General features: G+C 34.2%; 1 protein-coding gene across 1 annotated transcript in view; it reads left to right on the top strand.

The window, feature by feature from the left end:
* The window catches only part of LOC138700253 (MOXD1 homolog 1), a 232,565-nt gene that overhangs the window by 177,370 nt on the left and 36,910 nt on the right, over positions 1–18,285 (top strand). The window contains exons 3-5 of the mRNA XM_069826746.1: positions 4,519–4,710; positions 11,421–11,507; positions 16,244–16,451. Coding sequence (XP_069682847.1) covers positions 4,519–4,710; positions 11,421–11,507; positions 16,244–16,451 — 487 coding nt within the window. The remainder of the gene's footprint in view (positions 1–4,518; positions 4,711–11,420; positions 11,508–16,243; positions 16,452–18,285) is intronic.

The following is an 18,285-nucleotide window of genomic DNA, read 5'->3' as shown; positions in this document are numbered from 1 at the left end:
TTAGGTTTTTGTTTTACATAATTTTTCATTTCAAATATTGTTGCAGTGAATAACAAACGACATTTTCAAATTTTTTACAGGAGAATGATTACCTGTTAGCTACTAGAAAACACAGCCTTACATCTAGAAAAACTTCGTTCCACTTCTGCAGAAACAATAAGGAAATATTTGAAATATTTTACATAAGCATTATCTATCTCAAAATATGTATCATTATTAATAAATTTCCTCATTTGAAATTGTCACAAATTTTACACTGAACTAAATATCCGTAATGTTTATCCCGTATTTTTTTCATCTTCTTTGCTACATTTTTTTCCTATTTCGTTTTCCAAATATTTAGTTTCGTCACAATATCATTGACTACATGTTATTTTCTCTCTATAGAAAATACACCTAATATAACATTGACAAGACATATCAGCCTTATTATTTCGCTGCGTTAATATGACAGTGTATTACGTTTTTGTTTTACATATTTTTTCATTTTATATGTTGTTGCAGTGAATAACAAATTTTCAAAGGAGAATGATTGCCTGTTGCTAGAAAACACAGCCTTATATCTAGTGAAACTTCGTTCCACTTCTCCAGAAACAATGGGGGCATATTTGAAAAAAGAAAATATTTTATGCAAGCATAAATTGAATTAAATTCAATTGTAAATTTCATGATCGTTATTACATGCATATGTTGAGAATGCCGGTCAATGCGGTGGTCTTTAATTAAAGGATTTATATAAAAATTAGCAACTGTTCATAAACTGTTAATAGATGCAGTTGAAAGTGGAGAGTTCAACAGTTCTAATGCCTTCACCAAAATTCGAATTGGATTATTAGCTGTTTGATACAGTCAGATTTTGCTTAGGTGACCGCCATTGCCTGCATCTCCCCTACTCTCTAGATTATATCAGGGTCGTCGACATTCGTTGCCCGGAAAAAAATCAATACTTTCGCGTCTGCGCACATCTCACAATTTACGAGATTACACAAGGTCAGTTCGCTCCCCAGTCACATAAGAATAACATGAATACTTATGAATAATTTCAAGTTAGAAATATGGTCGAGCATAAAAAGTCGTATGAAACTTGCCTATAATGGTAATAAGACGCTCGTATGAAAATTATGAAACTCGCTTGCGCTTGTTTCATAAACATCATCGCGTTTTAATTACTATCATTATAGGCTCGTTGCATAATGTACTATTAATATATAGAAGCATTCCGATTTCACTTTAAAATAATCCTAAACGGTTTCGTCCACATCTTTCCCTATCTGCCAAGTCACCATTATTTCACAATTCGACCCATCGACAATGAATAACCTCCCCAGTACATATCGAGGATCTTCTCTGATGTGAAACAAGTCATCTGGAAGAAGTCTTGTGTAGGCATTTGTATTCATATAATTAGCATATTGACGGACTTGTAGTTGAGTAAGAAATAAACGGATGCCGCTGGAGGACTTGTCACTGCGCTTCTAGACAGTGAGAACTTGATTAATGGTGAACTATACCTTCACTTCCTGAAAAATGGCTGGAATGTCAGAGATCAGAGGTGGTGATTTATGTCATCATTATTTTTCAAACAGTGTCCGTTGTAAAAATATTTTAAAGTTATGGTGCTGTTGTGGTTTTGTTTTACTTCTTAGGATACGTCTGCTATTGATAGGTGAATACGGTGATGTTCGACTTCTACTGTACTATTGAACATGTAGTTCTGTTTAATAGCAGCTCAGAAAGTATCTACCATAGAAAACAGCCACGTTCTTTCATTTAAAAGTGGTGTAAACTAAAATGATACTTCTGATCGAAAAGTTTGGCAATTGAGGGCTTTTCTCATAGTTCTTCCGTTTTTTTAAATTCATACATTTAATTCCATAAACTTAATTTAACCTTATATTTCTCTTCTTTTAATATGTATGTATTCATTAGCACTGCAATTGAGTATGATCCCGGTGGCAGTGATATATAGGGTGAATCTTAAGTTATGTCGTTAATTTTAGGGGTTCAACCTTGAGATATTTCAAACAAAAAGATTTAATACAATTTTGCTCGTTTTTTGCTTCCTTTTCGAGATAAAAATTGTTTTATATGAAACATTTCATAACGTGTTTTGGGAAAGCCATTGATTGAATTTACAATATACTCAGTCAACTTAAGGAATTAGGTACAGCTTACAGCAGTAAAATTTTTGAAAATATTCAATATTTTTTTACCTCCATTACTGTATGTTGTACAATAATGAAAATTGGTATGTGTAAACACTGTCCTTCTGCTACATGAAAAAAATATTTTTACGATTTAAAAAAACTATTTACATTTTTTTTTTTCAAAATTAAAAACAGTGGCAATTCACTGTGTAATCATGAAGCGTTTCCCTCATAACTCATAAATTTGTTAACTTTTTCATGTTCCCTCTCTTTTACTTTATTGCTGAAAGTCATATTTACAATATCATGTTTTTAGGATTAATATTTACTGCTCGAGTAAAAGTAACGTCATTGCCCCAGATCACATATTATAGATTGCTCATCCCTATGTTAAAATCGGTAGCACTTTGAAGAGAACAACCGCCAGGATCGCCACCCGTCCGCCGTAAACGAATACGAGATGGCAGTACAGTCGCTAATGCAATTCAAATGGGAATTATGACGTGACTCCTTATGTAACAACTAGATGGCAGCATAGTAAACTGACGAAAGTAGTTACCGTCAAAGCCTATAAGGCCGAGCAGCTGGGAATTATAACCTAGGTCATTGCCAATGACCTTCCGTCAAACACACACTAACACCATCACCGCGAAAAAGTTCGGACTTAGATTAAATGCTAGTACGTTACAAGCTATAATAATTGGACATAGGAGACTACTGAACACAATGAACAACAGACATATCCAAATTATTACAGTAAATAATGCCACTATTCCGTACCATTCCGTCGTCAGAAACCTCGGCATTTTCTTGGACGAAAATTTAAATTGGGAATGCCAAATAAAGGAAATATCCAAGAGAGTGTGCTATACCATGCATTCTCTTAACCCATTCAGAAACTTCCTCCCGCCAGAATTAAAACAGACTTTAGTGCAAACCCTCGTATTACCACTGTTTCACTATTGCAACGTAATGCTTACAGACTTGACAACTGACCTTTCGAACAAGCTGCAGCGTGTGCACAATATGTGTGTCAGATTCATCAGCAATGCTCACAAATTTGACCACATTACACCCTCGTTCAAATCTTTATCCTGGCTGCAACTTAGTAACCGTAGAACACTTCATTCGCTCTCTCTTCTGTTTTGAGTTCTCCACACTTCTACTCCAAATTATCTTCGTTCCCGGTTTAACTACTTATCCTCCAATCACAATCTAAACACCAGGTCACAGGAGAGCCAAATCCTAGCAATTCCTACCCACAGAACATCCCACTATTCATCCTTTTTTACTGTCTCAGTCCTCCGTGAATGGAATTCTCTACCTCAGAAGATAAGGGGCTGCCAGACAATAACCACTTTCAAAAAAAGGCTGAACGATTTCTTACGGGCGCAGTCAAATTGAAGTTATAATTGTGATCGAGTTTAATTATTTAATTTAATTTAGGTATGACTATCATTACTATTACTGTTATTATTATTATTATTATTATTATTATTATCATCATCATTATTATTATTATTATTATTAAGTTATCATTATTAATAATATTATTATTATTACATAATTATTTTATTGGAGTTGTGAAGATGAAAAGAATTGTCATTGTATTATATTAATTATGTATTATATTGTCTTGTATTGTAGTATTGTATTGCTTTGAATTATATTGTATTAATTATGTTATATTCATAGCATTGTCGTAATTTTCTATCATACTGGTTGAGTGGAAGAGAAGGCCGAATGGCCTTAACTCTGCCAGTTAAAATAAACCATTATTATGATTATTATTATTATTATTATTATCATTATTATTATTAAGTTGTTATTATTATTATTACATAATTATTTTATTGGTGTTGTGAAGATGAAAAGAATTGTCATTGTATTATATTAATTATGTATTATATTGTCTTGTATTGTAGTATTATATTGCTTTGAATTGTATTGTAATAATTATGTTATATTCATAGCAATGTAGTAATTTTCTATCATACTGGTTGAGTGGAAGAGAAGGCCGAATGGCCTTAACTCTGCCAGTTAAAATAAACCATTGTTATTATTATTATTATTATTATTATTATTATTATTATTATTATTATTATTATTATTATAGAGAGAGTACCCAGATTTGTAAACAAGGATATCACCACAGTTGCAATGTACATGGCGGACCGAAGTAAATAATGACGGTCTACTGTAATTTCCAAAAACATTAGACGCATAGATAACATTTACGCTCTGTAGATGTGATTATGTTAGTGTCTCAAAACAATTCACTTTGATGTTTTGACTCCTAAAATTTGGTCTAAAGTAGTTTCAGACTGGAGGCATCATTAACTTGTGTTCTATCGACTTTTCCGATCGGCAGGGAGACACGGTGCGCGTGATCTGGGCGGTCCAGGACTCGGACCCCACGCTGGACGGCGGAGAGCTCGTGGGCATGACTTGGCACGGGAAGGAGCGCCGCGGAGTGCGGAGCCTGCACATGCTTAACCCGCCCGTCAAGAGGGGCGCGCCCCGCGGTCCCCAGGCGCAGCACTGGGACGTCACTCTCAAAAACGTGAGTACTTCATAAATAGTGAGACGTAAATTCTCATACTTCCTCCTTGCACACTCTACAGTCAACATAGTATTAAGGAGTGATTTTTTTTACTTGGTTATTTAACGACGCTGTATCAACTACGAGGTTATTGGGCGTCGATGAAATTGGTGATAGCGAGATGATATTTGGCGAGATGAAGCTGAGAATTCGCCATAGAATACCTGACATTTGCTTTACGGTTGGAGAAAACCTCGGAAAAACCCAACCAGGCAATCAGCCCAAGCGGGAATCGAACCCGTGCCCGAGCACAACTCCAGATCGGCAGGCAAGTGCCTTAGCCGACTGAGCTACGCCGGTGGCTTAATAGCTTAATAGGAGTAAAAGCGTAGCGTTTTGAAAGAAATGGAATATCTTAAGATTAGCAATAGTGTTCGGGTTCAATCAATCAATCAATTATACCTTAAGGTTGTAGGCATGGATGAATATATAATAGTACTGAGTTTCCTGTAACACATGCTAGAGGCGCTAATGTAGAAACTGATCTTGCTGTCATCTGTTGGACGGAGGAGAACTTATTATGTCTAGCAGCGCACCAAGTAGCGAAAACAAAAACTAATTACTGCATGCATTTAGCAGCGCACCTGGTGACGAAAATGTTAAACTATGCGGAAAATATTCCTTCCCTCCCACCCTCATCGATATTCTCAACTAACCCAATTTAAAATAAAACGTTTACATTTTTATTTCTCACACCATCTTCCACTGAAAATTCTTACCGGGGCCAACAGGAAGATAAAAGAGACGATCTATTTTACACTACTCAATTAAAATATAACCAAACAGAGACAGAAAATAAAGCAGAAGGTTAGATAATTAGGATTGTATTCTGTGGGTATTTAGTGTACAGCGCAATGGAAAAGTCTGCAAAAACTACTTAGATAGTTCAATTTATTATATTACTATTACTTCACAATACATTCAACAACACTATTTTTACAACGTCCATAAACATCACTTTTTAACATACACACAATTAGTATCACTTTATGTCCACTCATTAGCAACTATCTGGCTGCCATCTTGTCTTCTCGAGCATCGTCTGTTCCTCTCGAACGAACGGATAAATAGAGAATTCTGGGTAATCTGTCCAACACGTAGTTTTAATGTTCACCACCCACGACGTCGGGCGCTGATCATCTTATTTGAAGCCCCTTCCGTCAGATGGTGCTGACCGCAGTTTCGCATCCTATTATATATTCATCCATGTTGTAGGCTTTTGTGAGAAGGAAATATGCATGTCAATTACGGGACTAAACTTCGAATATTATGTTCCTACTGAATCTGTTAACACGGCTAGAAATGAGGAGTAAGCAACGGCACATAAACGCGTAACATTAGAGTAAAATTTATTCCTATTAGACAATTATTGTAAAATGTAGGCATACGGTTTACTATTTCAGCAAAGAACGTGTGGAGTGTTGTTCCTATCATTTCTCTTATTAAAGTAATTGAGGACCTGAGTACAGTAACAGTGTTAATGTAAGAAATTTCTTTTTGTAAGAAATTAGATAGGAAATTTAAAATTGTGAAAAAAAAAATCTTTACATTTGATAATGATTAATCTTATATTAAGGGGTTATACATTGACTATTACACTTTTACTACGCCGTACTACTTTTGACCAAAAACCGGTACGAAAGGACGTCTTTCAACCAATCATGGCTGCTTATTGCATAATTTTATCGCTTCCCTAGCATTTGTTTCTTTATTTGCCAACATTTCAAACTGCAAATTCTTTACGGTACTATAAAACATGCTTTGCGATCGTCATTTGTTTACAGCATAGACAGTCAACTGAAAATGACGGCTCCGTTCAAACGTTTTGGTGAAGCTAACATTAGTGAAAAAGAATTTCAGTAAGTCAATTAAAATTTTATTGTATTAGAGTAATTTATTTTTTCTAATTTTTATATGCTTTCTTCTAATCGTGTAGTAGTCAATTAAAATAAACTCTACTTTACCTTAAACTAAAGTGTAGCATTGTCATGAGTCAAAATGAAAAGCCATCTTTATTTATACTGGACTAAAATCACAGTTCTTACTAATACCGAGCTAAATAGAAAGACTCTACTCAAGAAAAGGTCTCTGGCACATAGAAGGTGTCTCAGATAAACTGGCTTTTTTATTAATTTGCTGAGAAAATTTTTCCTTTTGATGTTTGGCAAAAATTTTAACTGTCATTTATTTAATAATACTACATTTTCAGAAAGAATGTTTGGTCGTTATCTGTTTAACAACACTACGCCAGAAACATGGACCGATGAAATAATATGATTTTTGTTTAATCGAAGCATCACTTTTAATACTTACTGTCATGGCTGTAACAATGAACTAAACGTTTCATAAATACTCTTTAGTATCAAGTGTTAATTATAGTTATGTTCAACGTGTTCTATTTCCGTATTCATTCCATTATTTTCAAGCCTGAGTTTATACGTCTCTCGCAGCATTTCACGGCCAGGATACTTAGATTTTATTCGTCGCATAAAGAATTTTATGGAGTTAAACAGCGTCAATTGTATTCGTTATGCGCAACTAGCTTCAGTATAGTTGATAATAAAAGAATTCAGCAGTTCTCTTGTCTGCAAGAGGCGAAATTAACTACTGTAAGGAGCTGGATGTATTTCAGTAAAGGCTAGTTCACAATAAACCGGGAACGAAAACAACAACGAGAACGAGAACGGAAATAATGCTAAAATGTATTTAAATGTGAGCATTCACAATTAACTGTTGTAAATTCTCACATTTAAATACATTTATTTTAACAATATTTCCGTTCTCGTTCTCGTTGCCGTTTCCGTTTTATTGAGAACCAGCCTTAACCCTACTTCCGCGATGCTACGAGGCTTTGAAGTTATTGCCTTTTTGTATAGTAAAAATATCCTAATTATTTTGCACCTTATCATGCATCTTCTGGTGTCCATGCCTGGCTTCAAATCTTGACGAGTCAACTGAATTTTTTCTATCGGTGATGTAATTTCGTTAGTCATTATATCATCAGATTACAAACAGAAACCAAAATGAGGGAGATAGAATTTTAAGAGTTATAGAAATCGCTAATATTAGTCTACTTTTCCTGCAAATGAAATAAACTTGTAAGGCCTTGTCCTGAATTTAAGGCACGAAAAGCAGTGTTCTTGAATAACAGTTATCTACGAAAAATTCACCAATAAATTCTCACCTATGCCAAAATTCAAAGTATCTTCACCTGCTTTTCTATTGAATATTAATGAAATCGCCTTACAAATGCCCATATCCCAGAAATGTAATTGCTTCCACTAAAGATCAGGAAGATCTTAATCGACGATATTTTAAGGTATTAGAAAGCAATCAAGAAACCAACTGCAGTCATAATATTGTAAAAGCATCCAATGTTTCTGAGCTCCGTGTACTTCATACGCAAAGAAGGCAGGAAAAGTGAAATACATATTTGATGGTCCCGTAGATAAGCTCCCGCTGATAAACCCATCAGATAGATGCCCCCGTTCCTTGCCTTCTCGAGTAATGGACCTTACTTGGCTTATTTTTCAGGGTCGTGCTTGCTTTGGTCATTGTGCACTATTTGTATATCATTGTTGTACAACACCGACAAGGTGTCTGAGTGACATTTTGAAATCCAATGCTAATAGGGTGCTATTTTTAAATCCAATGCTGAGAGGGTGAAATTTTTTAATCCAATCCTGAGAGGGTGGCATTTTTTAAATCCAATGCTGACAGGGTGACATTTTTAATCCAAAGCTGAGAGGGTGGCATTTTTAAATCCAATGCTGACATGGTAGCATTTATAATCCAATGCTGAAAGGGTAGCATTTGTAAATCCAATGCTGACAGGATGGCATTTTTAAATCCAATGCTGACAGGGTGGCATTTTTTAATCCAATGCTGAGAGGGTGGCATTTTTAAATCCAATGCTGAGGAGGTGGCATTTTAAATTCAATACTGAAAAGGTGGCATTTGTAAATCCAATGTTGATAGGATGACATTCTTAAATCCAATGCTGACAGGGTGGCATTTTTAATCCAATGCTGAGGAGGTGGCATTTTTAAATCCAATGTTGACAGGATGACATTCTTAAATCCAATGTTGACAGGATGACATTCTTAAATCCAATGCTGACAGGGTGGCATTTTTAAATCCAAAGCTGAGAGGTGGACCAAACTGCTTTAGCCCTCACAGAACCAGATTTAATCCTCAAATAAGTACCGGACAAGCCCCAAGTAATTCCTATATCAGTGTAGGAAATCCCTACTACTCCGAAGAATTGATCCCACCCTATTTTTAACTACTGTTGATGACAGGTGAAATGAGAGGAAAGTGGAAAGTGTTGGTGGAATGATGGATGGAAACGAAAGTACTCCGACAAAAATCCTCTGAAACGTCTGCTTCGTCTATAACAGAAGTTATAGCTGTGTAGCTCATGAATTGACACCTGAACAGGCTCAACGCAGAGTGGTATTTGTCGCCAGCTTATCGCTAATCCAATGGCTGAGATTTATCGGGAGAGTTGCCACATGTGATGAAAAAATGATATATTACCGCAATCTTAACTGCTTTAAATAGCGGCTCGATCCTCGTCAGCCTGCCAAAGTTGTCGTTAAACAATATCGGTACAGATTCCATCACGACCTGATCGGGAATCGACCAGCGCGATAACGCTCGAGCCATAGACGCGGCTAGTGACCAACACGCAGTTCTATAGCATGTATTTACATCTGTAACAGGATATACAAGTAAAAACAACCTTATATCACGTTGTACACCGTCAATACTTTAAATCATATTTGGAGGAAGTGAAATTCTTTGGGGTTATGATGGTGTCAGAACGGCTTTCTCGAGTAATGGACCCGACATGCAGTTCCGAAGCATTGCATGTCAATAAATCTAGAACAGGATACATACAGAAAGTAAAAAACAAAACCTCATATCACGCTGTATGCCGTGAAAACCTTCAATTACATTTGGAGCAAGTGAAATTGTTCGGGGACTAAGATTGTATCAGAACAGCTTTCTGGATGGTATTCAGATTTTCTCTACAACTTGATGCAAGATTATTTTTTTTATTCAGTCTGTCTAGGATATCTGCCCCCTTTGCAGCATGCGAGAAGACACGTTCCATATAGTATTAGAATGTCAAGAAACTGACAATATAGGGAAAAAGTTGTTAGACAAACAATTTTTGAGTATGAATAGATATGTAGCATATAAGAAAATATATAGTACAACTAATATTAGAGAGTTAAAAAAATTAAGCAATTTTTAATGATAGTGAAGCTGAAATGGAAAGAGAAAGTTAAAACTAAGGTTGTATTAAATTGATCAGAGTGTGTGTGTGTGTGTGTATGTATGTTTGTTTCCCCCCCCCCGCTTAGAGATAGAGGGTATATGGGTATGTTAGGAGAGGAGTTGTGTTTAAATAGTAGCTAATTGAATGTGTTACTTTTTTAAAAAGTATATATATTGGACTAGTTTTTAGGGTAGTCTAAGACTTTGCATAGGTGAATAAAAATTGTAAAGCAAGGCAGATCTGGGGTAATATAGAATAGTAACAGGTCTGTCTTACAGATATATGATAGATGAATAAATATGTAATATCATATATATGATATCATATCTCATATATCATCTCATATATATCATATCTCATATCATATATCGTATCTCATATCATATCATATATGGTATCTCATATCATATCATATCATATATGGTATCTCATATCATATCATATATGGTATCTCATATCATATCATATATGGTATCTCATATCATATCATATATCTCTTCGAAATCTTGAACCCTTCTATTCCTTCGTACCTGTCGTCTCGCTTCACTTATCTTTCTTCCCACCATAATCTGAACACACGCTCTCGTCATGAAACAATACTAACAATACTATCCCATCGCACCTCCTCATACTCATCCTCTTTCACAATAGCCCTGCCAAGACTCTGGAATTCGCTACCTGCTAGCATCAGGGACTGTCGAAATAAAATTGAATTCAAACGCAAACTTACTAGGCACTTGGTCAGTAATTGATTTCTTGTAAATAGTTTCCTTAACCTATCACAAAATATTTCAATATCCAGTAATTTCATCACTATACAATTTTGTTATTCTAGGTTTAATTTGTAATTCAGTAAATATAAAATATTCTTTGTTTTTCTATGATAAATTGTCTAGCTTTAATTAGTCAGGTAATCTTTTCGTACTTTGATTTTCATTGTAATTGTAAATTTAATACTAATTGTAATTTTATTCTTCATATTATAGTTGGAATCTCCTGGTAGAGGGGCAGAGAAGGACTGACGGCCTTATCCCTACCAGGTTAAATAAATAAATACTACTAATACTACTAATATCATATCGCATATCATATATCCTATCGTAGATCATATCATATATCGTCTCGTATCTCATATCGTATCGTATCTCATGTCATGTCATGTCATATTCAGTCTGTCTTAGATATAAACACATGAATATTTCGTAATTGCGTATTATCATTGCCCCACAAGAAAATATCCAGTCTTACCAGTCAATTGTGTACCTATTTTTCTGCACATACTACCTCATACAGTAGTTTTCCATATCTAACCACCACCTGAGTCCCGAATCTACTTGGGTCCACAACGATAGTATATCTTCCGTGTTTCTCTTTCTGTTCACAGTTCACGGTTCCGGACAACATGGATACGCTCTACTGGTGCAAGATCTTCAGGGTCCCCCCTCTGGAGAGGAAGCATCACATGATAGGCGTAAGTGCTGATGTAAACGCATCGGGATTCGTTCCGGCCTTCAAACAGAAACCAGAATTACCGAAGGAATTATCTTCCTTGAAAAACTCACACTTTCATATTTCTGATTCGTTTTTCTTTCATTTATTCACTTTTTTACAGAGAATTTCTCTTTTCGCTTAATGGTGTTCGTTTCGTTCTAAGTAAATTTTCATATTTCTTTAATTTCATAGAGAATCAAAACTCACTTCCCTTTCTTCCTGTACAGCAAACATCCGAATCCCACAGACTATTTTCATAATTTTTTAATAAGATAAGGGCTACATCTTTAACCACAAATTGGACGTCAGGAATCAACTGCTTGGGTGTTCCTAAGCAAACATTAGATTAAAGCAAATATTTTCCAACATTTTAAAAGAAAATGTTTCAGTACTGTTATTGGAAGTATTGATATTTCTACTGTATCTCTTACTGAAAATAGCAATAATTCATGTTGACACATGCTTTACAACAACATTACAAGCAGAAAAGGCCAGAATCTGTTGTGAATGCAGGGACAGAAAGTAATGAAACAATAAGCGTTCCTTTAAAATGGTATTCAAATATTTTAAACAGACTATTACACTTTTACTACGTCACACTACTTTTGACCAATAAAACGGTACGAAAGGACGTCTTTCAACCAATCATGGCTGCTTATCGCACAATTTTATAACGTCCCTAGCATTTGTTTAATTTTATCGCGTCCCTAGCATTTGTTTATTTTTATTACTACCGTAGCATTTGTTTCTTTGTTTGCCAACATTTCAAACTGCACCGGTCTGGACGTCAAGAAACAGAAAATTACAAACCACTCCAGTCGATGCACAGCACTTTCAAATATGACTCGCATTGGCATTCAAGAACAAGAATTAATAAAGATCACTGGCCATATATGAATAGCACCATTCGGAACTCTGAATAAGTTGAGGGATACACCATGTACATCAACGAGTTCACTTCTTTTACGCACACGTCCAATATAACTTCAACTGAGCCCACCAACCACTAAAACATTCAGATTTGGAAATTGTGCTTTCAATAATTGTTTCTTTTAAAATTATTCACGTTTATTTTTGATTTCATCATCGTTAATTAAAACGTTTCTTGTTTATTTCATCATCCCTAATTAAAGCTTTTCTAACACTCGTTTATATTATTTAGGTCATGTTTGTTATAGTTTCTGCTATATGATATTATGGATAGTCACGTATCAGAGATTGTTTAATACTAAGATTTATTGAAAATCATCTGTCAAGTGACGTTGATTACTGGGGTCCGGATGATTGAAGTGGAATGCAACTGTTTCAATAAAAATGAAACTGAATCAACAAAGCCTTCTTGATTCCAGAGTTGGCACAATTGATAACAAGAAAACATAATCATAAAACACTACTGCCATCTAGCGTAATGTTGAGATGGTACAATAATACATTTGAAGACATTTGTATTTTCGTAAGCCAATTAATATTTTATTGTATTGGAGTACTTCGTTACTTCTAATCTTTATATACTTTCTTCTAATCGTGTAATAGCCAATTAAATCCCACTCGAGTTTTGATTTTCTCTAGATAAATCAAAACCTCTAGTGAGATTACTGTTGATAATCATGTCTTTTAGTCAATTACTACACAAATAAAGATCTGTTTATAATTTTACATATTTATTTAACAGAAAGTACAGTTAAATTATCATAGCTAGATATGTACGAAGTTTTAATTTTGTCGATAAATTCCAGCGCGTACAAATAAAATGAAAACCTCGCGGACTATTTCGCGATTAGGGTAATAAATAATTACTTTAATTACGGTAATAACTCGTATCATTTATTTACACCTTGTCATATTTCTTCCAAATTAGTAAAGAAAGAATGATAATTGTACGAGTATTTATATGAGTTCCTATGTGAGAACTGTTCATACTGAACATCTCTATCACATTCATCCATTCATTCATTCATTTTATTCCATAGATCTTACATGAGCAATGAAGCTTTACAATATTACAATTACAATTTTTACAAATTTTTACAATATTTTACAATTTTTACAGTTTTACAATGTAGTAATTTTCTACAATGATGAGGTGAAGTCCGAGTATTCGCCAAAATTTTACCCGGCATTTGCCTTTTGGTTGGGGAAAACCTCGGAAAAACCCAACCAGGTAATGAAATCAAAGGGGTGAAATGAAGTGATGCCGAGGACTCGCCATAGACCATCCGGCTTCAGTCCCACGGCTGGGGAAAACCTCGGAAGAAACCATTCAATGAGACCAAAGGGGGATCCAACCCAAGCCCGAACGCAGCTCACAATAATAATAGTAACAATAGTAATCTATACTAATAATAAATCTGTAGCCGAAATTTTTCTGGTAATTTTCGATTTTCCAAAAATAATTGGTCCTAACATATATAATTAACCACCCTGAAACCGAAAATCGCTTTTTTGACATTTTTGTTTGTTTGTCTGTCTGTATGTTTGTTACCTTTTCACGCGATAATGGCTGAACTGATTTCGATGAAAATTGGAATATAAATTAAGTTCGTTGTAACTTAGATTTTAGGCTATATGGCATTCAAAATATATTATTTAAAATGGGGGTTATAAGGGGGCCTGAATTAAATAAATCGAAATATCTCGCTTATTATTGATTTTTGTGAAAAATGTTACATAACAAAGGTTTCTTTAAAAATAATTTCCGATAAGTTTTATTCCTTGAAAAGTTTTGATAGGACTGATATTTAATGAGATAAATGAGTTTTAAAATTAAAATAACTGCCATCTAAGGCCGTGTAATGAATAAAAAAACAAATGACTTCGTCTATAAGGGGCCTTGGACAGCAACAATCGAAAGCTATGAAAGATAGCCTACAGAGAATGTTTCTGTGTTTGTATGAAGTAATATCGGAAGCTAAATTAACCGATTTGTATAATTAATTATTATTTCACCATTGGAAAGTGTAGTTTCTCTAGATGGACATAATGCTATAATGTTATTACAGTAACTTCTGATATAATATAATATAATATGTAATATTATATAATATAATTTATTTGAAGGGTTCAGAACCACAGTGGGCCAAGCGCCATTTACTGAATACGTAGAAAACAAGGGTTAAAATTAAGTTATTACCATAATTCAATGGAAACCTATAACAAATAAAATAAAATATACACATTAAATCTAAATGATGTCAATCTTCATTAAACTATGGTTGCATGTAATAAAAATTAAGAAATGTGTTAAAGGAATAATTGTCATTGCACCAAATGAGTGTCTCTGGACCAAAATGATCGCATTTTAATTATTTGGATGCAATTTAAATTAAGTAACATATTAAACGATTTATCCTTCTTTCAAACACGAATGTTTCCTGGATCAAATGTCCTATTTTAATTATGTAATTACTTTATATTTATTTCTAACGGGTGCAGCGGAGCGCACGGGTACGGCTAATAATAATAATAATAATAATAATAATAATAATAATAATAATAATAATAATAATTTATATATTTTATTTATTTATTTATTTAGAATATTAACGTGCAAAAACAACAGCACAAGGCCAATTACAGTTTAGCACGATACAAAACAAAACAAAACAACAAATGATGATGATGATAATGAATGATAGAAAATGGCAATGAGATGAAATACAAACAATATAATAGTCTACATCAATCATTGATCAAATAATAATTATAAAATTATAAATTTAGTACAATGAGATAATTGAAATAATGGAATAGTCTACATTAATCAATTGACCAAATGCAAGAAATAAAATGGACAAATAATTATAAAATTAGATCAGTGAGTTAAAAACTCAAAGATATACTACACATTAAATGGATCCAAGTTGAATCCATGCAAATTAGCATATTTAATGTATCTGCAGACCGGAAGGAGAGATTTAGGATTCTTATTATAAAACAATTTATGAAATCTTAAACCATTAGCAGGAATACGAAGACTGATATTGCTTATGAAAGATTCACAATCAATATCACCCTTAATGACTTTACAAAAAAATAAATAATCAAGATCCTGACGTCTGGTGAACAAACTACCGCAATTGAAATAATTGCATTTAATCTCATAGTTATAATCGGAATTTGGTAAAAATCTATAAGAACACAAATAAATAAATTTTCTTTGAATATTCTCCAATTTAGCCGAGTCAGTGGAAGTAATGGAGTTCCATACAACAGATGCATATTCAAGCTTGGATCTAACCAACGTATAGTATAAAATTAATAAACACATAGGAGTGGAAAAAGAATAAGTTATAGACCTAATTAGACCAACCATTCTTAACGAATGGGTATAAATATATTGCACATGATCATGGAAATATAATTTAGAATCAAGTAGGACACCAAGATCTCTAATACAATCTCTGTTAGTAATTACGACATTACTGAGAGAATAGTTAAATTTTAGGGAGATAGTTTTCCGTGAAAAGGAAATAACAAAAGCTTTGGATTGATTAATTTTCATTCCATTTTCAACAGACCATTGTGAAATTGAATTAATGTCATTTTGAAGAATTTGACAATCGACCAAACTATTAATTTTGCGAAAGGTAATAATAATAATAATAATAATAATAATAATAATAATAATAATAATAATAATAATAATAACAAAAAGTCACAGAATCACCGGTATATGTACCAGTCTTATTTTTGACTACTGGTATACCTTTATTTCAGTACGAGCCGGTGCTGCAGCCGGGGAACGAGCGCTTCGTGCACCACATGCTGCTGTACGAGTGCGTGCTGCCCCACAACCTGAAGTCCCCCGACGCCATATTCCAGAGATACGTGGATCACCCGGGGGAGTCCTGCTACTCGGCCGCCATGCCCCAGGCCTGGGACCAGTGCATGACAGCCATCGTTGCCTGGGCCGTCGGCTCTCAAGGTAAAATCTTCTGCGAGTCGGCGGCATTCAAAGCCTCTCTTCTGCACAAGTAATCATATTTGTTTGCTTTTTATTCATATAGCTTACTCTTCAGCAACACAATTCCAATACTTCAAGCAGTTTGGCGATGTCTAAGTATCCCCGTAGGGAACATTGTTCGACACGTTTTAATGTCTTTCGAAGGAATGTTTTATGAACCTTTCATACGTATTATAATATTTGAAGAATGAGCAATTTCTTCTGTTAATTGTGATACCAGCTTAAACTTCCCTGCCAAAATTTTTCTTATTATATCTTTTTCTTCATCGTCATCATCATCATCATCATCATCATCTATTATACGTTATTGCCAACGACAGTAGAGTAATCCAGTGACTTCCCTGTAATTCGTATGCCAAGAATTCTTTAGTCATTTTACCATTTGCAGTTTCTTCTGCCTACGCAAACTAGACAACTGGCTAGGGCTCCAACCTCAGAGGAGGCCCCAACATTATTATTATTATTATTATTATTATTATTATTATTATTATTATTATTATTATTATTATTATTATTACTGATACTTGTTGGAACACTAAAAATTTCACACACACACATCTAAGATAAGACAAAATTTTATAGAATAATCCCGTAAGATAGAATATTCCGGAAAGGATTAGTGAATGGTAAGTTAATGAAGTTTGTTTTTGCTAAATTACCAGAAAGGGGACCTCGACTCTTATCTGTCTAGGTATATTATAATGGTTATTATGATTAGGTTTTTCAGTCTTTAGATGAATTTCAGGTAAATTTATAAAGAATAGACTATATGTTAATGATTCATTCTTATCAGGAATTTTGTTTTTGTTGGTCCACGTGATCAGCAGTTTTCTCCCTTTATAAATATTATGTATTGATTCAAAATATGAGGCAGGATATAAACTCCGGTACATCCCCAGAGGAGGAAGATCTGTGGGTCCAACATTCCGAAGAAGACGGGAGAACGTAACAGGCCGGTTGCTTGACAAGCAGATGATGATGGCGATTAGACTAACTGCACGCATTATATTCTTCACTTGATATAATTAGGAATAATAATTCCAGACTTTTGGCATGGACAGAGCATGTAGCACGTATGGGCGAATTCAGAAATGCATATAGAGTGTTAGTTGGGAGGCCGAAGGGAAAAAGACCTAGACGTAGATGGAAGGATAATATTAAAATGGATTTGAGGGAGGTGCGATATGATGGTAGAGACTGGATTAATCTTGCTGAGGATAGGGACCGATGGCGGGCTTATGTGAAGGCGGCAATGAACCTCCGGGTTCCTTAAAAGCCATTTGTAAGTTATTATTATTATTATTATTATTATTATTATTATTATTATCATGATGGCATGTTTGCGTCATTATTAGTAATTTATTATTTTCTGTATTATTTTCAAAGTAATGTATGCGAAAGGTATATGTTTCCTAGTTACGTACTGTATTTAAAATCGTATTAATAATAATTTGTATTTTAATGGTTTTTATTATGATATATAATAAAATTGTAATTACTTGTTCTTACATAATTTTGTAATAGGCACCATCATTTCCTTCTTCCAGTCTACAAAAAGCCATTTAATTACTCTGAAATATATAGAACAATATGAGGCAGGATATAAACTCAGGTACATCCCCAAAGGAGGAAGATCTGGGAGTCCACCACCCCGAAGAAGACGGGAAACTGTAACAAGCCCATTGCTTGACAGGCAGACGATGATGACGATTAGACTACTATTATTATTATTATTATTATTATTATTATTATTAAGAGGAGAATGGAGTAAGTTACACATCGCAGAACTGCACGC

This window comes from Periplaneta americana, chromosome 5 (genome assembly GCF_040183065.1).
Source record: "Periplaneta americana isolate PAMFEO1 chromosome 5, P.americana_PAMFEO1_priV1, whole genome shotgun sequence".
Taxonomy (NCBI): domain Eukaryota; kingdom Metazoa; phylum Arthropoda; class Insecta; order Blattodea; family Blattidae; genus Periplaneta; species Periplaneta americana.
Note: the sequence above shows the minus strand (reverse complement) of the source record. Positions and strands in the feature narration are given on the sequence as shown.